Source organism: Lagenorhynchus albirostris, chromosome 3 (genome assembly GCF_949774975.1).
Source record: "Lagenorhynchus albirostris chromosome 3, mLagAlb1.1, whole genome shotgun sequence".
Taxonomy (NCBI): Eukaryota; Metazoa; Chordata; class Mammalia; order Artiodactyla; family Delphinidae; genus Lagenorhynchus; species Lagenorhynchus albirostris.
The window spans coordinates 144,056,108-144,080,223 of record NC_083097.1 but is presented as its reverse complement, the minus strand read 5'-3'; the positions used below and the strand labels follow the sequence as shown (position 1 = coordinate 144,080,223).

Here is a 24,116-nt window from a genome sequence, read left to right as displayed (position 1 = left end):
CCTTTGCTTGGTGCTAAAGGGGTTACCCTCAGGGGAAATTCTTGAAGTTGCAGAGAAGCAAAATCTGCCACCTCAAAATGTGTCTCTTTGGTGTGAGGATTATTTTAGGCTGATTATTTTTATGAAACAGAAGACTCAGGAAGTCTTTCTTTTTACCTCGCCCTTAGTGACCTAAAGAATTTAGATAAAGGGCCTGTTCCTGGAATAGAGCCATCACCAGCGATATCTGCAAAGAATGTGGGCTAGGTGTACTGGGGGAAACTTGGCAGGGCCTAGAGATCAGAGTCCACTCTTATCTCCGTTTATTTACCCAACACTTGCTTTTCCATCTCTAAGTGTATTGCCTTCCTCCCCTTGGAAGTCCCAAACCACTACCCCCAATGCCCTCTTTTGTCTTTAGATGAAGATGGTATTTAAGGTGGTGGCTTGGGCCATTTTGGGAGTTCCTCATTTCTCCTGAGTTTTTCCCATGTATACATACTACTAAAATTTTCTGTGATTTCTCATGCTAACCTGTCTCATGTCAATTTAATTCTTAGACCAGGCAGCCTGAAAAACCTAGAGAGTAGGGGAAAATCTTTTCCTCCCTGACAAAGTATGCCTTGTTCAGTTCCTGTTAGTTTACACCCAGGGCAGTGGGAGGGGTGTTATGCCTTTCTCTGTGGAAAGCGAGATATAAAAAGAGAACTGGATAACTGAATTTGGGTGCAAAGAAATTTTAGGAAACAGTATACAAAAATTCACAATCTGTAAATGGATTCTTCTCTTGTATCCAGGCCCTAAGCCCCCTTAGAATGTCTTCCTACACCCTGAGGTGCATATCACCCAGTTTGTTACGGGACAGTGGTAAAAAGCTGTTTCTTAATGTAACGAATAGGAGGGTTGTGAGTGAAAAATGTTGCCTGCTGTATCAGCAAACAAAGGATGTTGCAGCCATCAAGCCATCACATTACAGCCCCCCAGCCGGTGAACCCCAGGGGAACTTAGGATGGAGACAAACGGGCTGCCCACTGCCAAGCCCTAAGCCACGGCAGCAACCCCCAGCTGTGCACCCTGAGGGGATTCAGGATGGAAAAAAAGCAGGATACTTGCCCTAGATTGTTAAGGTGCATATCAAAGGAATGATTTCAATGAGCCCAGACTCTTGCATCTTCCCATATATAGAAAAGTACTAACTTCATTAACTTGAGATATCTAGTTTTCTGTAACAGTGATCTTTTGATGTTCTGACTACCTGGTCTTTGTTACAAAAACTCCTATATACCCTGGCTCCCCCCTTACCTCTTGGGAGCAGTCCCTCAGAGCTAACTGAGAGGCTGTATCCCAGGTGTAAGTCCTCAGGGTTTTTTTGTGTTTTTTTTCTTTTTAATTTTTTCCTCCTGTTTCAGTTTCAAATAATTCAAAGAATTATAGGACTAGAGGCTTTAAATAAGCTACAATTAGCAAAACATTTAAAAAATTTTTAAAATTTTTTTATAAGCAGGTTCTTATTAGTTATCTATTTTATACATATTAGTGTATACATGTCAATCCCAATCTCCCAATTCATCAGCCCCCTCTCTGCTTTCCCTCCTTGGTGTCCATACGTTTGTTCTCTACGTCTGTGTCTCTATTTCTGCCTCGCAAACTGGTTAATCTGTACCATTTTTCTAGATTCCATATATATGCGTTAATGTACAAAATTTGTTCTTCTCCTTCTGAAAGTCCTCAGTTTTGTCTGCCAAAAAACCCCATAATTCTCAGCTTTTAGTTTTAGGTTGTGCTTTTTTTTTTTCTTCAGTCAACAGGGTTCTAGGCAGAGAGGATAGCAAATGCAAGTGGTCTGAGACAGGAGCTAAGTTTACTTGAAAGCAGAAAGGAGGGGAATTGGGTGTGAGCTGAGATGGAAAGATTGGCAAAAGCAAAGCATATAAGAATTTGTAAGTGAAGGCAGGGGGGTTTAATTTTATTCTAAGCACAATACAAACCATTGGATGGCGTAGCAGAGAAGTCTAATTCTTGTTTTTCAAAAGGAAGGTGTTACGGGCCAACCTGTATTCTCCCTCAATTCGTATGTCAAAGTTCTAACCCCTAGTACCTCAGAATGTGGCTGTATTTGGAGGTAGGGTCTTTAACGATGGAATTAATTTAAAATGATGTCATGAGAGTGAGGCCTAATCCAATATGTTTGGTGTCCTTAAGAGATAGGACACACACACACACACACACACACACACACACACACACGGAAGACCATGTGAAGACATGGTGAGAAAACTGCCGTCTACAAACCAAGGTGAAAGGCTGCAGAAATAACCAACCTTGCCTGCCAACACTTTGATTTCAGACTTCTAGCCTCCAGGACTCTGAGAAAATAAATTTCTGTTGGCTAAGCCTCACCCACAACCCGGCCCCGGTTTGGCAGATTGTTACGGCATCACTAGCAAACTAATACGGGAGGCTTTGGAAGTGGTCCAGGTGAGGGATAATGAACCAAAGTGGTAACAGGAAAAAAAAAATGGACAGATTCATGACGTATTTTGGAGGTAGAACTGACAGAACTTGCTCTTGGACTAGGAATCCAAAAATGAAGATACAGGGTATGAGAAATAATGAGCTAAGTCTGGCCAGAAAGAAGTGAAGAAGGTTATGGGGAAGGAAAAGATGACTGGATCTTTGAATTTTGCTTCCAGTAACAAAAGTTTAATGACCCAGGACCACACATACTTCTTGTTTCCATAGGAAATAATGTTTACTTCAACCATCGTATTGTAAATGCTGTTAATAGTTCTTAATTTTTCAAATCAACTCATAACAGGAAGCTTGATGATCATTACAGAGGAGAATGTAAATGTGATACTGTTTCAAACTACATAAAAAATAATGATGTAACTAACAAAAATTAGAAGGTGTTGCTGAGGAGAAAGGGAAAGTATGTGGCACAATCTCCTCATCTTTATGGCAGGGAGGGGACAGATCTTGCCTGCAGACAATGAACAAGGAAAAAAGGTCAATTATTTAACTGAAAACCACCAGATTAACAATTATTAACTGTAGATTCCAGAGCATGGGGGTGTGTCTTATTTTATATCTTACGTCTTTCTGTAGCATTTGAGGCGTTTTTTTTAACCATGTGTATTAATTACATAGTAACTGAAAACAAATTCTAAAGTGAAAAAAATTGCGCACCAAGCTCCCATACTGAGGCTCTAGGTGAGGGCAGGCCCCCTTTCTTTTTTTTTTGCGGTACGCGGGCCTCTCACTGTTGTGGCCTCTCCCACTGCGGAGCACAGGTGCCGGACGCGCAGGCTCAGCGGCCATGGCTCACGGGCCCAGCCGCTCCGCGGCATGTGGGATCCTCCCAGACCGGGGCACGAACCCGTGTCCCCTGCATCGGCAGGCGGACTCTCAACCACTGCGCCACCAGGGAAGCCCAGGCCCCCTTTCTTATCCTCCTGCTCACAATGAGAACTGCCTCAAGCACAGAGTGACTTCTGGGCAGAGGGGGATGGGACCAACACAAAGTCCTGACCTAACAGGAGAAGGGTCCTCCCCAAGCTGAAAACCTCTCCTTGTCCCCTCCCTGCTGTCAGAGAGATGGTGGGGAGGCCACCCAGGGTCCTAGGGTCCCTGGCCCTCATCATTCCCACTTGTCCAGCACCTGGTTCCAGTGTCACACCAGCCTTAGTCTTTATATGAAGGCATTTTACTGTTTGTAAATGCAAGAGATTGGCAACAACATAAATATCCATCAGTTAATTCGTGGTACCTTCATTTAGTGGAATCTATATGGTTATTAAAAAGAATGAAATAGAATAGCTCAAGATGGTGCAGTAGGAAGACGTGTGCTCAGCCCTTCTTACGAGAACACTGGGGTCACAACTAACTGCTGAACAACCATTGACAGAAAAACACTGGAACCACCAAAAAAGATACCCTACATCCAAAGACAAAGGAGAAGCCACAACAAGACGGTAGGAGGGGTGCAACTGCAATAAAATCAAATCCCATACCCGCCGGGTGGCCAAACCACAAACTGGAAAACAATTATACCACAGAAACTCTCCCACGGGAGAAAAAGTTCTGAGCCCCATGTCAGGCTTCCCAGCCTGGAGGTCTGGCAATGGGAGGAGGAGTCCTCAGTGAAGCTGGCTTTGAAAAGCAGTGGGATTTGATTGCAGGAATTCCACAGGACCTGGGGAAATAGAAACTCCACTCTTGGAGGGCACACACAAAGTCTTGTGTCCACCAGGACCCAGGGGAAAAAAGCAGTGACCCCATAAGAGGCTGGACCAGGCATACCTGCTAGTATTGGAGGGTCTCCTGCAGAGGCAGGGGGTGGCTGTGGCTCACTGTGGGGACAAAGACACTGGCGGCGGCAGCAGTTCTTGGAAGTACTTATTGGCCTGAGCCCTCCCAGAGGCTATTAGCCCCACCAAACAACCTCTAGGCTCCAGTGCTGGGTTGCCTCAGACCAAACAACCAAGAGTGAGGGAACACAGCCCCACCCATCAGTAGACAAGTGGATTAAAGTTTTACTGAGCACAGCCCTGGCCATCAGAGGGAAAAGACTCTACCCACCACCAATCCCTCCCATCAGGAAGCTTGCAAAGTCTCTTAGATAGCCTCATCCACTAGAGGGCAGACAGCAGAAGCAAGAAGAACTATAATCGTACAGCCTGCGGACCGAAAACCACAATCACAGCAAGTTCGATGAAATGAAAGAGTCGAGGATTATGTTGCATCCTCCAGATGAAGGAACAGGATAAAATCCCAGAAAAACAACTAAGTGAAGTGGAACTAGGCAATCTTTCAGAAAAAGAATTCAGAATAATGATAGTAAAGATGATCCAGGATCTCAGAAAAAGAATGGAGGCAAGGATCTAGAAGATGCAAAAAATGTTTAACCAAGACCTAGAAGAACTAAAGAACAAATAAACAGAGATGAACAATACAATAACTGAAATGAAAAATGCACTAGAAGGAATCAATATCAGAATAAATGAGGCAGAAGAATGGATAAGTGAGCTAGAAGGTGGAATGGTGCAAATCACTTCTGTAGAACAGAATAAAGAAAAAAGAATGAAAAGAAACAAAGACAGTCTAAGAGACCTCTGGGACAGCATTAAATGCACCAACGTTCACATTATAGGGATCCCAAAAGGAGAAGAGAGAGAGAAAAGCTGAAAAGGTCCCTAACATGGGAAAGGAAACAGTCATCCAAGAACAGGAAATGTAGAGAGTCCCAGGCAGGATAAACCCAAGGAGGAACATGCCGAGACACATAGTAATCAAATTGACAAAAATGAAAGACAAAGAAAAAATATTAAAAGCAACATGGGAAAAATGGCAAATAACATACAAGGGAACTCCCATAAGGTTATCAGCTGATTTCTCAGCAGAAACTCTGCAGACCAGAAGGGAGTGGCATGATACATTTAAAGTGATGAAAGGGAAGAGCATAACCAAGAATACTCTACCCAGCAAGGCTCTCATTCAGATTTGATGAAGAAATCAAAAGCTTTACAGATAAGCAAAAGCTAAGAGAATTCTGCACCACCAGACCAGCTTTGCAACAAATGCTAAAGGAACTCCTCTAGGCAGGAAAGAGACCAGCAACTTAAAATGACCTGGTACATATATAGTCTGCTATATCAAGACCTCATGGGAACAGCAAACACAAAAACTACAATAGATACACAAACAAAAAAGAAAAAGTAACCCAAACACAATTCTAGAGTGATCAAAAAACAAAAGAAGAGAACAAAAGAGGAAGGGAAGAAAAAAGACTTACAAAGTCAACCCAAAACAATTAAGAAAATGGCAATAGGAACATACATATCAATAATTATCTTAAATGTAAATGGATTAAATGCTCCAACCAAAAGACTAGACTGGCTGAATGGATACAAAAACAAGACCCATATATATGCTGTCTACAAGAGACCCCCTTAGGATCTAGGGACACATACAGACTGAAATTCAGGGGATGGAAGAAGGTATTCCATGCAAATGGAAATCAAAAGAAAGCTGGAGTAGCAATACTCATATCAGACAAAACAGACTTTAAAATAAAGACTGTTATAAGAGACAAAGAAGGACACTACATAATGATCAAGGGATCAATCCAAGAAGAAGATATAACAATTGCAAATATATATTTACCCAACAGAGGAGCATCTCAATATATAAGGCAAATACAGCCACAAAGGGAGAAATTGACAGTAACACAATAATAGTGGGGGACTTTAACACCCCACTTTCATCAATGGACGGATCATCCAGAGAGAAAATCAATAAGGAAACACAGGTCTTAGATGACATATTAGACCAGATGGACTTAACTGATATTTATAAAGCATTCCATCCAAAAGCAGCAGAATACACATTCTTCTCAAGTGTGCATGGAATATTCTCCAGGACTGACCACATGCTGGGCCACAAAGCAAGCCTTGGTAAATTTAAGAAAACTGAAATCATATCAAGCGTCTTTTCCAACCACAACACTATGAGATTAGAAATCAACTACAAGAAAAAAACTGCAAAAAACACAAACACGTGGAGACTAAACACTACGCTACTAAACAACCAATGGATCACTGAAGAAATCAAAGAGGAAATTAAAAAATACCAAGGGACAAATGAAAATGAAAGCACAATGATCCAAAACCTATGGGATGCAGCAAAAGCAGTTCTAAGAGGGAAGTTAATAGCAATACAAGCTTACCTCAGGAAATACGAAAAATCTCAAACAACCTAACCTTACACCTAAGGCAACTAGAGAAAGAAGAACAAACATATCCTGAAGTTAGTAGAAGGAAAGAAATCATAAAGATCAGAGCAGAAATAAATGAAATAGAGACTAAGAAAATGATAGCAAAGATCAATGAAAATAAAACTGGTTCTTTGCAAAGACAAATGAAATTGATAAACCTTTAGCCAGACTCATCAAGAAAAAAAGGGAGAGCACTCAAATCAATAAAATTAGAAATGAAAAAGAAGGTTACAACTGACACCACAGAAATACAAAGGATCATAAGACACTACTACAAGTGACTGTATGCCAGTAAAATGGACAACTTGGAAGAAACGGACAAATTCTTAGAAAGGTACAATCTCCCAAGACTGAACCAGGAAGAAATAGAAAACATGAACAGACCAATCACAAGCACTGAAACTGAAACTGTGATTAAAAAACTCCCAACAAACAGAAATCCAAAACCAGATGGCTTCACAGGCGAATTCTATCAAACATTTAGAGAGGAGCTAACACCTATACTTCTGAAACTGTTCCAAAAAATTGCAGAGGAAGGAGAGCTCCCAAACTCATCCTGTGAGGCCACCATCTCTCTGATACCAAAATCAGACAAAGATACCACAAAAGAAGAAAATTACAGGCCAATATCACTGATGAACACAGACGCAAAAACCCTCAACTAAATGCTAGCTATCTGAATCCAACAATACATTAAAAGGATCATACACCATGATCAAGTGGGATTTATCCCAGGGATGCAAGGATTTTTCAATATCTGCAAATCAATCAGTGTGATACACCACATCAACAAATTGAAGACTAAAAATCATATTATCATCTCAATAGATGCAGAAAAAGCCTTTGACAAAATTCAGCACCCATTTATGTTAAAAACTCTCCAGAAAGAGGGAATAGAGGGAACATACCTCAACATAATAAAGGCCATATACAACAAACCTACAGCTAACATCATACTCAATGGTGAAAAGCTGAAAGCATTTCCTCTAAGATCAGGAATAAGACAAGGATGTCCACCCTTGCCACTTTCATTCAACATAGTTTTGGAAGTCCTAGCTATGGCAATCAGAGAAGAAAAAGAAATAAAAGGAACCCAGGGCTTCCCTGGTGGCACAGTGGTTAAGAGTCCGCGTGCCGATGCAGGGGACATGGGTTCGTGCCCCGGTCCGGGAGGATCCCACATGCTGTGGAGTGGCTAGGCCCGTGAGCCATGGCTGCTGAGCCTGCGTGTCCAGAGCCTATGCTCTGCAACGGGAGAGGCCACAACAGTGAGAGGCCCATGTATCGCCAAAAAAAAAAAAAAAAAAAAAAAGGAACCCAAAATGGAAAAGAAGAAGTTAAATTGTCATTGTTTGCAGATGACATGATACTATATATAGAAAATCCTAAAGATGCTACCAGAAAACTACTAGAGCTCATCAATGAATTCGGTAAAGTTGCAGGTTACAAAATTAATACACAGAAATCTGTTGCATTTCTATACACTAACAATGAAAGATCAGAAAGAGAAATTCAAGAAACAATCCCATTTACCACTGCATCCAAAAGAATAAAATACCTAGGAATAAACCTACATAAGGAGACAAAAGACCTGTACTCTGAAAACTATAAGATGCTGATGAAAGAAATCTAAGACAACGAAACAGATGGAAAGACATACCATGTTCTTGGATTAGAAGAATTAATATTGTCAAAATGACTATACTACCCAAGGCGATCTACAGATTCAATGCAATCCCTATCAAATTACCAATGGCATTTTTCACAGAACTGGAACAAAAAAATCTTAGACTTTGTATGGAGACATGAAAGACCCCAAAGAGCCAAAGCAATCTTGAGAAAGAAAAACAGAGCTGGAGGAATCAGGCTCCCTGACTTTAGACTATACTACAAAGCTACAGTCATCAGAACAGTATGGTACTGGTCAAAAATAGAAATATACATCAATGGAACAGGATAGAAAGCCCAGAAATAAACTCATGCACCCATGGTCAATTAATCTACAACAGGGACTTCCCTGGTGGTACAGTCATTAAGAATCCGCCTGCCAATGCAGGGGACATGGGTTCGAGCCCTGGTACGGGAGGATCCCACATGCTGCGGAGCAACTAAGCCTGTGTGCCACAACTACTGAGCCTGCGCTCTAGAGCCTGCAAGCCACAGCTATGGAGCCCGAGTGCCACAAGTACTGAAGCCTGCGTGACTAAAGCCTGTGCTCCACAATAAAGAGAAGCCACCGCAGTGAGAAGCCTGTGCACTGCAACGAAGAGTGGTCCCCGCTCGCCATAACTAGAGAAAGCCTGCCCACAGCTACAAAGACCCAATGCAGCCAAAAAATAAAAATAAATAAAATTAAATTGAAATTAAAAAAAATTAATCTACAACAAAGGAGGCAAGACTATAAAATGAGGGAAAGACAGTCCCTTCAATAAATGGTGCTGGGAAAACTGGACGGCTACATGTAAAAAAATGAAATTAGAACATTCTTTAACACCATACACAAAAATAAGCTCAAAATGGATTAAAGACCTAAATGTGAGACTGGACAATGTAAAACTCTTAGAGGAAAACATAGGCAAAATACTGACATATATTGCAGCAATATCTTTTTCAATCTATCTCCCAGAGTAATGGAAATAAAAACAAAAATAAACAAATGGGACCTAATTAAACTCAAAAGCTTTTGCACAACAAAGGAAACCATAAGCAAAATGAAAGACAACCCACAGACTGGGAGAAAATATTTGCAAATGATGTGACTGACAAGGGATTAGTCTCCAAAATTTACAAACAGCATATGTGGCTTAATATCATGAAAACAAACAATCCAATGAAAAAATGGGTAGAAGACCTAAATAGACATTTCTCTAAAGAAGACATACAAATGGCCAAAAGCACAAGAAAAGATGTTAAGCATTGCTAATTATTAGAGAAACGCAAATCAAAACTACAATGAGATATCACCTCACACTAATCAAAAGGGCTATCACCAAAAAAATCCAAAAACAATAAATGCTGGTGAGGCTGTGGAGAGAAGGGTACCCTCCCACACTTTTGGTGGTAATGTAAATTGGTATACCACTATGGAGAGCAGTATGGAGGTTCCTTTAAAAACTAAAAATAGAACTACTATATGACCCAGCAATCCCACTACTGGGCATATACCCTGAGAAAACCATAATTCAAAAGGACACATGTACCCCAATGTTCACTGCAGCACTGTTTACAATAGTCAATACATGGAAGCAACCTAAGTGTCCATTGACACAGGAATGGATAAAGAAGATGTGGTACATATATATATACAATGGAATATTACTCAGCCATTAAAAAGAATGAAATAATGCCATTTACAGCGACATGGATGGACCTAGAGATTGTCATACTGAGTGAAGTAAGTCAGACAGAGAAAGAGAAATATCGTATGATATCACTTATATGTGGAATCTAAAAAGAAATGATATGGGACTTCCCTGGTGGTGCAGTGGTTAAGAATCCGCCTGTCAATGCAGGGAACACAGGTTCCATCCCTGGCCTGGGAAGATCTCACATGCTGCGGAGCAACTAAGCCTGTGCACCACAACTACTTACCCTGCGTTCTAGAGCACACGAGCCACAACTACTGAGCCCACGTGCCACAACTGCTGAAGCCTGGGCGCCTAGAGCCCGTGCTCCACAGCAAGAGAAGCCACCGCAGTAAGAATCCCACGCACCGCAACGAAGAGTAGCCCCCGCTTGCCACAACTAGAGAAAAGCCCGCGCACAGCAACGAAGACCCAACACAGCCAAAAAAATATATAAATAAATAAATTTTAAAAGAAATGATACAAATGAACTCATTTACAAAACAGAAACAGACTCACAGACTTAGAGAATGAAATTATGGTTACCAGGGGGGACGTGTCAGGGGAAGGGATAGTTAGGGAGTTTGTGATTGACATGTACACACTGCTATATTTAAAATGGATAATCAACAAGGACCTACTGTGTAGCACTATTATGTAACAACCTGAATGGGAAAAGAGTTTGAAAAAGAATAGATACATGTAAATGTATAATTGAATCACTTTGCTGTAAACTGAAACTATCACAACATTGTTAATCAACTATACTCCAACACAAAATAAAGTTTTAAAAAAAACTGAAAAAAAAAAGAATGAAATAGCTTACAGATACCTAGAACCATTCTAGATATATTAACTCAATTATTTCTAAATGTGCTTCTATCATCACTACTTTCGCCATTTCTTTGTGCCACTATGTTGATTATGTGATTTTTTTTCCCCCCACCCCATGGGGCTTGTAGGATCTTAGTTCCCCAACCAGGGATGGAACCCGGGCCCTCGGCAGTGAAAGCACAGAGTCCTAACCACTGGACAGCCAGGGAATTCCCGATCTTTTTCTTTAAATTGATTCACTTTTTTAACTTAAGTATTTGCTAATCCTCACCCTAAGAAGTAGTAGCTGTGAATTCATGGGTTTAATGGCCAAGTTAAAATAAACATATGATTATAATTACACAAAGTTCACCTAGGTACCCTCTAGCATCTTCTCCTACACTTCACTTTGGGAAACACTGCATGAAATCATTGGTTATCAAGACAGCCTGGCAAAAGGATGGAAAACCACTGGAAACCCCCCCCCCCCGCCCAAAACCCCCGCAAACAAAAAAGGAAAACCACTGGAAATTACCCGGGTTTGTGTTTTTACTTAGCAGGACTGGAATCAGAACTTTGGTCTTACACTAATTCATTCACTGAACAATTGTTTGAGGGTCTGCTATCTCTCAGGGACTGCTTTGGCCCTGGGGCCAAAATGGTGCACAAGACATGCATGATGCCTGCCTCTGTGTGTCCAATATCCTCATGATCAGAGATCCAAAACCAAAATATCAAATACGAAAATGCAAGTGGTAAAAACTTCTATAAAATTAAGCTTAGGTCATTTTGTTACTTCTGATTAGCTTCATGTATATTTATGGTTGGTTGTAAATATATGACTTACCATGTTCTCCTAAATAAATGTACTCAGTCCCAAATGCCCTGGGAGAAACCTTATTAGTGGTGCAGGACAAACGTCTATGTTTAGTTATTCCCAGGAGCATCGAGAATATAACAAGAATATACTTTCTACTAGAATATAACAACTTCCTTACCTTTCATTAACAACTTAATTCTTTTCAGTGCCTGTAATGTATATCTCCCGGAGTCTTCACGCCACTTAAAGAAGCCAGCAAACATGCTGAGAAGAAATGACTGAGAGGCACTTTTACAGCTTCACGGGGAGCTTTGAAAATGCATTTTTAAAAGGCAGGCAGTAATTTACCTACAGATACTCTCATATACATGTGAAAGGATGGATGGAAAAGACAGCAATTAGACGCTGTAAAAGCAAGAAACTGGCAACAATACAAATGTCCCTCCATTAATTTGTGGTATATCCACGCAGTGGAATACTACACGGTCGTTAAAAAAAAGAATGAAATAGCTTACAGATATCTTATTGAGAAAAGGGAAGGTGCAGGACAGTCTGTCTAGCATGCACTTTCAGGTGGAAAAAAAAAAGGATACGCATATAAGATTGTTTATGCATTGCCTATCTCTGGAAAGACATGGGAGAAACTGGTAATACAGGATGTCTTTAGCAAGGGAAGTAGCTGCTGGTAGGGACAAAAGTGTGAAGAAGACTTGTCACTGTAGTGAGATGTCTTAAGAGCACACTCTGGGTTTAATCCCACTCTTCCCTGGGTCACTTTCCTCAACTGTAAAATAGGAATGATCATGATACTATCTACCTCATAGGGCTGTTGTGAGGATAAATGAGTTAACAATAAGTAAAGCTTCAGAACAGTGCCGAGGCCTATAGTAGTGGAAGGATTTGCTACCATGGCTCTTGAGTGCCCTTTGGACTTTGTGCAGTAGGTAAGTATTAGCCATTAAAATAATAAAACCAATTGCTAGAAGAGAGGACTCTGACTGTTCCTCCAAAGGACGTAAACACTGTGTGTGTGTTTATATCTCTGTGTGCATGCACATGTGCAGTAGGAATCCCCATCACTTCTGCTTCTTTATGTTGTAGGGTGACGTGTGGGTGTGTTTAGGGGTGTGCTGAGCCTGATTGGAAAGACACCTGCATCCTGACACCCCCCATAGCAGTCTTCAGTACTCCTGTCCCACCCAGAACCTACCTTACTTCCTTGGAATGACAAAGGAGACGAGATTAAACACAGCTCTGGGGCAGACTTTTCATCTCATTCATTCATTCCGCAGGTATTTATTAAGGACCCACTCTGCATCAGATCCAACAGAAAGCAAGGCAAGCAAGGTCCCTGCTTTTAAGATCTTATGTCCTAGAGGGAAGAGACAGGCAGGGGGGATGTAACAAGATCACTGCAGAGAGGAACAGTGCTCTGAAGCAAACAAAGCAGGTCACTGTGTCACAGAATGACGTGTGGGAGGGTAAGTGGATGGGGTGGCCCAGGGTCAGGGTGGAGAGGCTCTCCAAGGGGGTGAGGATTGAACTGAGATCTGAATAGGGATGAAGAGAGGGCCATATAGTGGGGGGATGAAGACACAGTGGAAGAGTGTACCAGGCAGAAGGAACCAGAGGTGCAAAGGCCCTGTGGTGGGGATGGAGAGAAGAAAGGTCAGCGTGGCTGGAATCTGATCAGCAGAGGGACAGTTCACTGGACAGATCTTGCTGGTTAGCTTTCTTGGGAGGCAGGAGGCACAAAGGCTGCCAGTGTGCATACTGCAAAATGTTTATAGTCAAAAGGCCAACTACCGGCTTTATGAACAGGACAGTCAGACCCACTGAGGTTTACTGAGTGTCTTTTCCCCGACCAGTCTCCTAATCACCCCTCCGTTCTCCATACCCCCATACAGAGAAACCACAGGATTTCATGACTTCATTCTTCAAAACCAAACGCGCCAAGTCCCTTCGAGTAGGACCTCATGTGACGTGGTAACCCCAGGAAACAGAGAGTGGAGCTGAAAGACAATAGAAAATTTGAAGTCCAAAGATAGGGTCTGCATCCTAGCTCCGGCCATTTATTATCCGAGTGATGTTGAGCGAGTCATCTCACATGTCTGAGCTTTTGTTTCCTGAAGATTCTGGAGAAGACAAAGCACAATTACAAATGGAAGATCCCTTATGTATTCCTCGATTTCTTGCCAGGCAAAAGCAACAGGATGTATTGGTGTTTGGCCAGTGAACTGCTTTTAGAGAGAATTCAATGCCACGGCTGACAGAGGGCCTTCTGCCTTCCCCAGAGGTGGCCTGCTTCTTCTCCCAAATGCTCCATCGGCTGAAGCAACACCGAGACACACTTCTCCGGCTGCAGCCTTGCCCACACTCAAGGAGGGCATTTAGAGCTCTGCTTCTTAGCACTTGCTGCTCTGGGGGTGGGAGGGGCTGACCCTTGTCGGGAAAGCTGAACACGGATGAAGGTGTGACTGAGCGAAAAAAGTCCCATTGCAGGACCTTCAAGTTTTTACTGAGTTCTCTTCACTTGGTTCACCAACAGACTACGAATAGAGCGAGGATGCAGCTGACCTCTGGTCCTGGTGGATTCAGACCCCAAAACACACCTTCTTTCTCCACTTCTTTTATCTGCTCTTCTCCTTAGGGTTGGGTCCCAGAAGCTGAAACCACGGTCACGATAGCTTTGGGAAGAGAAAATCTAGTCTCCAACCTTCAGGTGGAAAATGCAGGGGAAAAGTTCTGATTGGCCCAGCGGGAGCCCCAGGCCTAGCCTTAGCCTAATCGCGGTGGCCAGTGGGATAGGTCATCTGCCCCATTGCTGCGGCCACAGCCCTGAACTGAAGGGCAGGGTCAGCAGCTGTCTCAATGCTCTAAGCTGTGCAGGCATGCACAAGATGCAACCCTTGTGCTCTTGGACCCATTACAATTGAGTCAGGGACAACGTTGATACTCATTTAAAGAAACGTCCAAGCCAGCCCTCAGCACGTGCGATGGATTTCCACAGAAGGTGAGACAGCGCATCCGACACTCATGTGTTCAGAGAGGTGAAGCCCCGGGTTGGTGAGGAACTCGACTGGATAGTTAGAGGGAGGCCTGGCTGTCCAAAGACGTGGAAGCCACGTGGGGAATAACGGTGGCTTCTACACCACTCCAGGTTCCTTCTACGTAAGGAATAATACACGAGGAACAGCCATGTAAGGAATGTAGTGAGGAGTTGGGGGAAAGCCCCCGAAGCCTAGAAGGGGGCTCTACTCCCTCCTTGCCCCTCCCCCAATGGTCCCCAGTGGCCTGGAGAGGGTCATGTCTATTAGTGTCCCCTGCCTGACTCTCCGGTAGGATGTGGGGTGATACCACTTTGCCTCTGCCTGGTCTTCATTCATATGAAACCAGCTGGTCCCTCAAACTGCAGTATGCGTAAGACTTACAGTGGGAACCGCGGAGAAAAGCTGGTCTCTGAGCCATCCTGGTCTGGGGAAGGATCCAGGAGTCTGGATTTTTAACAAGCTGCCCCAAGTGATTCCGACGTGGCTGGCAGCGCAACATATTCTAGACGGTTGGCCCAAAAGTTCGTTCAGGTTTTTCTGTAACATCTTACGGAGAAACCCGAACGAGCTTTTGGGCCAACCCAACACTTGGAGGACAACTGCACGGGTTAACTTCAGAGGAAGGAAGAAGGAAGAGAATCTGCTACTTGTTTGGTAACGGCTGACTTCGGATGTCTGCAACAGCCCCAGCTGAGCAGTGATTTTCACTTAATGAGCAAATGAGCAGAGGAAAGAAAAAAATCATCCCCTGCGCTGGGGATGGGTAGGGAGGGAACGATTGGGAAGCAGAGAGTCAAAATCAGGGAAACACAGATGAAGTGAGTGGGTGGAGGAGAAAAAGAGAGCGAGGACGTTCGTTCAGAAAGGCCACTTTATTGATGGAGATAAAACTGAAAGGAGTTCTCCACAGCCCTCCCTCACTCGTTTCAGTGGCTTCACTGGGCATCTGAGGCCAGCGTGGGCAGGCCTGTCACTGGCACAGGATGGGCAGCTCAGCCGGCCCCACGCTGCCTGCTCCACGTCAGGCGGCCACATAAAAACACATCACAGCTCGTGAAGATTCGTGGGTGCACCTCAGAATCCCCCAAACAGTTCCCGTGCACTTTTTTTTTTTACTATTGTACAAAATATGTTAAGTAGGAAAGGTCAGCTGTGCTGTGACATCTGCAGGGTGTCCTTTGAGGATTACCGTCCCCCAAACATTACTTCTTATTGCAATGAAACCTCTAGAAGGTAGAGCTGTACAAAAAAAAAAAAAACTAAACAATTTTATTTTAAGAAGAGCAGCAACTTAATACTGCTTTAGTTCATTTAAATTTTCTTTCTCAAAAATACATTCCTAAATATACAAACTATACAATCTTGTCATTGTAATGCTGGTTTTTTTGTGGTTTTTTTTGTTTTTGTTTTTTTAATAATAGAACCCAAACTAAAAAAATCTGTTTGTCTTCAAACCGACAAGAGTGCTAGAGGACTCGTGACTCAGTACCTTCATATAACACCACATAAATAAATTTAGCCACAGTCTAGGTTCACAGCCTGGTCAGTGGAACAAAGGAAATACTTTTCTGGCGATTAGACGTCGTCCGCAGAGAGGGTCGGGATATTCAACCGAGGCCGGGTGAAAAATGCCATCTTCTCCCTGTAAAAGAGGCCATCCCTTTAAAGCAGGGTTTTTCAACCTCACTTTATAGGTATAATGGGCAGGATAATTTTTTTGTGGTGAGGCTGTCCTGTGCATGTAAGTGGCCTCCACCCACTAGATGCCAGCTGCAAGCTCTCCCACCCCTCCTTCCAGTTCTGACAATCAAAAATGTCCCTAGGGACTTCCCTGGTGGCGCAGCGGTTAAGAATCTGCCTGCCAATGTAGGGGACGTGGGTTCGATCCCTGGTCCGGGAAGATCCCACATGCCGCGGAGCAACTAAGCCCGTGTGCCACAACTACTGAGCTCACATGCCACAACTACTGAAGCCCGCACGCTCTAGGGCCCGTGCTCCAAGAGAAGCCACCGCAATGAGAAGCCCACACACCGCAACCAAGAGCAGCCCCCGCTCGCCACAACTAGAGAAAAGCCCGCGCACAGCAACAAAGACCCAACACAGCCAAAAAAAAAAAAAGTCCCTAGACACTGCCAAACGTCCCCCAGGGGCCCAAATCATCCCTGATTGAGAACCACTGCTATAGGGGACATTAGCAGGCCCAGCCACCTTCAGTTCCAATCAGAGGCCTCCAGAGTCTAAAAGGGCCCTCGGGCCACTTCCACTGTTGGTTTGTTTTAGATTTCCAATTGGTTAGAAATTAAGGGATGTCCAAATGCGGTTAGACAAATGACAGTATATTTTACACGTTTATGTTCCACAAAGGAATGCGTTTTAGCACATACACAAACATGAGTATCTTTTCTGAGAGGAGAACACGAGTCTAAATGCAAAGCCCTCTGTGAATGGGAGGCCCAGGCCGAATGGTGGGTGGCGTCCTCCCGTGACACGCCTGGGTCCAGGGCGGCAAGAAGGCATCTCCCTGGGATCCCGGCAGGCAGCAGGCATAGCTAGGGAGGCCTGGCAAGCATCCATCACTCCCAGGCTTATTTATCATTCAGCCAATCCTCTGCAATTACTGGGGATGGAAACGCTAAGAGGAAAGGGTGGAGCAGGTGGCTCATTCATTAAACAAGAGGATCTAACACATTAGCTCGAGTTGTGTGGGGACGGAGCAAGACAGCTGAGGGAAAGCACCGCAGGGCTCACAGACTGACGGGGACGGCTCGGCAGAGGGTGAACATCTGCTACAGAGAGAGCTGGGGCTCCGCTATGGAAGGGAGCATGGGATGGGGAGCAGCGAGGCAGAGCAAAGACCGAGGCTGGGCGGGCAGGGTGGGAAAGGGAAAGCCGGCTGGCCGGGCGCCCACTTGCTGACCTGAAAGACCGCACTTCTGGGGGCTCCTTACAGCTCTGGCCTCGAAGCCTGTGCACGTCCTTGGCGGCCGACTTCATCATCTTGTCTGTCTGAAGCTCGCCCTTGTGCTCTGCTCGGTCCATCTGGAGGGCAAAGTGAGGTAGTAGAGAGTCCTTAGGGTCTCTAGAAATGGGTCAGCCACGGGGAACTTTCTAGCACAAAGAAGGAGTCTGCTGCAGTTAAAAGGTTTGAGGGTCACAGAATAGGCACCCTGACGCTTCCTGTTCCACCATAGGAACCTCTTTATCCCGAACAATGAGGGGAAGTGATCCCATCATCTGTCAGACAGGACAGGTTTTTGGGGCCAGGAACTGAATACCTGTGGGGACCTGTCAGAAGTAAGGAGACAGGGGCTACCAGGTAAAATGTGTGCTGCCTCTCTAATTCTCAGGGCCACCTAAGAAGGTAAATTTTTTAATTACCTCTGTATTACAGATGAGGAAACTAAGGCTCAGGCATGTGAAGTAATTTCTTTAACGTCAAGCCAGTGAGAAACGGTGGAAACCCAATTCCAAGTCATGCAGTTGTGCTAAAGGGCTTTAGGAACGTTACACTCTTCCCTCCTGATACAAACCTCTGGTTTGAGAACAAACCAGAGAGCCCTAAAATATCTATGCTCCATATACTTGAAAACATTGCATAAAGCCAGAATTTTGGTCAATGAAGCTACCATTTAAATGGTTTTTTAGTAGAAGCTCATCATCAGACAGTCACAGATGTACTTTTTTTTTTTTTTCCCTATTTAAAAGGTCAGGTTTTCTTAGTTGGTGCTTTCTTAAGGTACGGCAAGGTATGCACTTGTTTTCTTACCTCTTTTTGCCTTGGCTACTAGGAAGCTCCAAGATAAATGTAATAGACAACTACCATTAGATTAGGGATATATTTATTGCCTTCTCTTCCTTAAAACTTGCTCTAATTTTCTATTTTCTCTTAATGCTATTATTATAACTCTATTATAAGTACATTAGGGTATAAGTAATAAATAAGAAAGAGATAAACATTTCTGGAACTTCTGAATTACCAGAGTCAATTTGAAGCTCCCACATTAGTCCAGACCTAAGAAGCCCAGTACCACCTTCCTGCTCTAAGTTATCGTCACCTGCATTGACAGCTGGAATTTTAGCTAATGGCCCTCCCAACAATCCAGGCAGGCACCCTCTGTACGGTGCTCTTGCACTGCTTGGCTGTGTACAGAGAAAACTAGCAAAAGTCTATCATGTCCGCCATGGACCGCAATCCTGGCAGGTATTATAGAAATTGAGTCGAAGGTGGCCTCTGTGTGTTGGTCCTGTGGTATTTATTTCTTCACCATAGTTCCGGGATCTCAAGAGCCCACTGGTGCCAAAGTCAAATTTTTACCCATCCAACTGTTTAAAATGAAGCTCAAATAAGATTTTTTAGCTGTTTAGAACCTGCCTGTTTTGCATACCCCCTAAAGCTGTACCCAACATCTGCTAGTCATAGGTAAGATAAACCCCAGGGCTATAAGAGATCCCAAACTGCTGCTGCTTTGGTGTTCTCCAACCCAGAGACTCTCATGGTGCTCTGAATGACATCATCTAGATGCCTAGGCCCCCTTTCCAACCCCCTTTCCCCTGCCCTCCTCCTCTCTAGGTAGTGGTCCCAGAACCACTTTGGAGGGGGCGGTGGGCACTGTCATGCAGCGAGGGACTTCCCCCAGATGCAAAGTTGTGAAAGCAGCAACCACTCAAATTAAACTCATTGTGTGCTCCGGCCATTCTGTGGTTATATCTTCTTCCTTGAGCAACTGCTGAAATCCCTCAAACGCACTACACTAGGGCAGGGACGCGAGCAGCCTTGTATTCCCAGGCATCTCCCTCAGGACAAAGTCCTGCCAGGAGCCACTCCTTTCCCATTTGGAAACACCCGCTCTGCGGGACCGCATGGGCAGCCACTGGGGCAGGTCAGCGTTCTGTATTTACTCTGTTCAAGCGTGTGCCCCAGCGTAGATTAGGTACCCAACGTGTTTGATGAAGGACCACCTGGAGGAATGAACGTGTAAACAATAAGGTCTTGCACACATAAACACGGGAATGCAGCAAAAGGACCTGGCAGCCAGGTAAGGAGCTAATAACGCTTGCCGGGCAGAGGGATTCCTGGATCTCTTTGCTGATGGGTATGAGGGGACCTGGGAACACTCCAAGTGCACCACAGGGCTGCAGGACCCGTTTGAAGGTCCGGCCGGCCTCCCTTGCAGCAGCGCACCCTCTGCACGGGCGGAGCGCCACTCACCTGCTTCTCCAACATCCTCAGCAGCAGGCGGAAGCGCTCGTCCTCCCGCAACCACGGTGGAAGCTCTTTCTCCCCGTGGCTCTTGGCCTGTTCCAGCTGCTCCTTGAGCTCCTTTAGCACCGAGATCTCCTGAGTCAGCTGGCTGTGCCAGGTCCTGGTCGCCTGCAGGTCCAACTCGAGGTCCAGCGAGGTGCGTGGTAGGCGCTCGGCACGCAGGGATTTGACAGACAAAGGCTACGGGGGTGGGGATGGTTTTTGAGCCGTTATTACAGGGCCGGGTCCAGTGAGCCCACACGACCAACCTCAGACACCCTCCCTCCTTCGTTCACCTGCGGGCTTAAAAAATGGGGCTCGCCCTCGCCCTGGAGTCCGTCTTGATGTTTTCCATGTCTACTGCTCGTAATATTGAGCATTTTTATGTCCCAGGCACGGTGCTAGGCACTTTACTTCTGTTACCTCAGTTCATTTTCACAACCCTGTGAGGTCCTGACCGTTACCATCTGCACAGATGAGGAGGCTCCCAGAGGTTAGATCACGCAGATTATAAGCAGTAAAGCCGAGATTCCACCCCAGGAGCTGGCTCCAGAGCCTACCCGCTCACTCCCTACACGGTGCTGCTTTCCCTACTCACAGTGCCCTCAACAGGTACCCCCTCCTTCACTGGATTCTTGTCCCTCTCCTGCTCTAAAGCCGTTTCCTCGATGCAGGTCTGTTCCCCATGCATGGACTTTGTGGTCCTGTAATGGACATCTACTGTTTCTGCCTGTCCAGCTTCCACGTCTCTAGTCTTACAGTAATAGCATCCTCGTCTTCCCTTGGGGATCCACATCTGCCGTAGTCAATCCATCTGTTTCACATGGGGGTGCTTCGGGGATAGGAACGTGACCTGAACCTGGCCAATCAGAATCTCAGTGACTGCCTCAGGGGTGAGCATGTTATCCAAGCCCAGGCAGTACCACTCAATTCTGGCACTTTTGCTGAGCTACTGGGAAAGAAGGCAATGTCTTTACACAGAGGCCACTGAGCCAGCAAGATAGAAACTAGAAACGATCATGGTCGTGTTCACCAGCATATGGGGTAACCCTGTTTAAGAATTAAGCCATCTGGAGAGAGCAGTGCCATGAGAGGGGGACTGAAGCTTGATGACATTGGCTCAGCTCCTGGATCAATCCGTGCCTGAAGTCAGTCCAACATCCTAGAGTTTTCCATTAAATGAGCCAATACATTCCCTTTTTCACTTTCAAGCTATATTTGGGTTGAGTTCTTCAGCTATCTGTATGTAAAAGATCTTGATTAACTATAATCATTAACTCTCCTCCTATCAGAAAACACTAATCATTAAAAAAGAATAAATGACTGTGGGAGATGGAGTTCTAAGATGGCTCCCAAGATTCCTCCCTCCTAACATACAAGCCCTGTGTAATCCCCTCCTCTTCAGTGTGGGTGGGACCTGTGAATATGATGGGCTATCACTCCTAGGATTAGGTAACTGCAGGGGGAGCAGGCGGGAGCTTCTGCAGCTGCAGCATCATTTCTCCTGGAGTGGATCCCGGAACACCTGCTCCAGAATCCTCCGAGGAGCTTATTAAAATACGGTTTCCAGGGCCCCACCCCAGCTGCCTGGATGAGACAGTCTGGGAGTATGGCCTCAGAATCTGCATCATCAACCAGCTCCCAAGGAGACGTGGTGTTCCAGGGACTGCAGCACCAGCCAGCCACAGCAGACGGGGTGGGGCTGGGGTGGGACACGCCTGTCACTTAAGGCCCTGTCCACGTTCTCCGGCAGCCAGCACTCTCTCTTTTCCGGGTGCGCCTCTTCTGCACTGCCTTCTTTCTCCTGCTCTCTCTAGTTCTTTCTGGAGACCTGGGGCGGGGTGGGGGGGGGGGCGGGGGGCTGTCAGCAGCAGGCCCACAGGATATGCGGAGCAGCCACCCCTGCGTGGGGCTGTCAGCACGCTCTCCTTTCTCTGCACTTTCTCTTTCGCTTTGCTCTCTCTGCTTCTCTTTCTGACATTCTGGCTCCTGGGTTTCTTCTAGTTCTGCAAGCTCGCCAGAACTGCTGTCGAGCCTGCGTTGAAAGGTCAAAGTGGGGAGAGCCACACTGCACCTCCTGCAGCCCTGACTGGTTGGTGAAAGTCCCTGTTGGGAGTTGGGCCACTGTCTAAGACGGCCCCATCCTGACCCCTCAGCCAAGTCTCCGTTAAGGAAAGGCCAGATTGCTCTGCGGGCACAGCTTGTGGCCTCTTCCCTGCACGTTTCCAGCTGGACTGAGAGAAGCCCACGGGGGGCGGGGGGGGGCGGGGCGCCCGGCTTCTCCACCAGCAGGGAGGCCGTCAGGACCTGCCACTGCCCAGTCAGCTAGACGACACACACCGAACAGAGTCCTGCCTCAGGCAGGCTCCCATGGGTGGCTGTGATGTCTTGGGTTGATTAGTTCTTAGTGACTCTGATTTCTCCCCAAGAAAACAAAGCCCAGTATGCACACTCCTGATCTAACCCTATTGGTCATAATAACGATGTTACAGTGACCCTCTGGCACTTTCCCCAGTGCCTACCCAGGCCTGACAGTTCCTCAGCTTCCATTTGCAAGTATCCCCATGCTTGCGAGAGCGACTTTCTTCCAACCAGTGGCTGAGGAGAAACGGTCAGACGTCAGGGGATGTGTGTGCCGGACACATGGCTCGGGGAAACGAGGGAGGAGCAGGTGGACACACAGATCCGAGGTGATCATCTTACCCGCTTCATCCTGACGCTGCGCCGCTCCAGGGAATTTCGAACGAAAGGTGGCTTCTTGGACAGGGTGGAGCTGTCACTGTCACTTCGGTTCAGCTGCCAGAGAAAAGGCGTGGGAAGCTCATGAAGGTCGAAGTGCATGCGGAAAGCACACTGAGTGTGTACTCAGTGATGCACACCCCTACGTGTCAGCCATGCGATATCTCATGTAACCCTTCCAACAACCCATGGGGGAGGAGATGGAGGGTGAGGGGTTACCGAATTTGCTCAAGGTTGGAGAGCTGGTAGCAGCAGCATGGCGGGGTTGACACCCGACAGTGTGACTCCAGGATCTACTGGCCACTTGACCTCCTACGCTAAGGCCTATTTGTATCAACTCTTCCCTGTTGCCCCGAGAGCCGCTTTCATGGCTGAAATGGAGCCCCTGTCAAGACTGACATACATATAAAAAAAGCAGCCCACAGGCAAAGCCTCGGGGACCACATCCCCGGGGAAGACGGGCCAGACACGCTCTGTGAGGGCTGTGCTGAACACAGCTCTCCCCTCCTCAGAACCCTTCAGTCACTTAGTGATATGGACTCTCCCCAGAGGGCTAATGTTCCTCACCCATAGCCAGAGATCAGGGCTATGGTCGAGGCAGATGCTTTTCCACTGACAGTGTGTGTCCCCAGTGGGAGGACCGGAGAGGGAGGTGAGGATGGCAGCACATCCCAGGATGTGTGAGGCGGGGGCCTTCTCTCCGGAGTCGTATTTTCAAGTCACTGGGATCGCCACAGGCTGATGCTACAGTCCGTTAATTCAGGCAGCTGTCAGCTCACTGCTGCAGGTCTCTTCTGAGAAGCTGTCCACATCGGCATTTTTGTGGTTATTAATAATTATTAGTGATAATGATATTAATAGTCCTGCTACGTTGATGAAATAGCTACTACACTAGGCAGAGGCTCAACCAGAATGAGAAATAGGCAACAGTAACCATAACAGCCACATGGACGGAGCCCCTACTATGTGCCATGGGCTTTACTGACAGTTTCATTTAATCTTCAAACAATCCTGAGGGAACGGAGGCCTGGAGACATTAACACACTTTTATAAGTCATGCAGTGAGCATTTCATTCATGTTCAGTGGAATGTTCTGGTAAGCATCCGAACAAGCGTTCAAGGTCCCGTCTGTTTGACTCCAAGGCCATGTCCTCTTCCGGCCCCCAGGATGCATGTAGGACTCGGAGATGAAACAAATATACAGACAGAGGGGTGGACCATCTTGACTGGGGTGGATTCATACAAATAGACGGGCTGGATATCATATCAGAAGGGGGATTTATCCTACATTGTTTCAATCCATAGGTGACACTCACAGAATATGTGTCATACCAACCAGAATATGTGTCAGGAC

At 45.6% G+C, this 24,116-nt stretch overlaps 1 protein-coding gene across 2 annotated transcripts in view; it reads right to left on the bottom strand.

The window, feature by feature from the left end:
* Window positions 1-15,634: 15,634 nt before the first annotated feature.
* The window catches only part of WWC1 (WW and C2 domain containing 1), a 152,872-nt gene continuing 144,390 nt past the window's right edge, over window positions 15,635-24,116 (bottom strand). For both annotated transcript variants that reach the window (XM_060144170.1, XM_060144171.1), the window contains exons 20-23: window positions 22,727-22,819; window positions 19,991-20,224; window positions 17,699-17,820; window positions 15,635-16,423 (exon numbers count right to left, since the gene is read on the bottom strand). In XM_060144170.1, coding sequence (XP_060000153.1) covers window positions 16,357-16,423; window positions 17,699-17,820; window positions 19,991-20,224; window positions 22,727-22,819 — 516 coding nt within the window. In that variant the 3' untranslated portion in view covers window positions 15,635-16,356. The remainder of the gene's footprint in view (window positions 16,424-17,698; window positions 17,821-19,990; window positions 20,225-22,726; window positions 22,820-24,116) is intronic.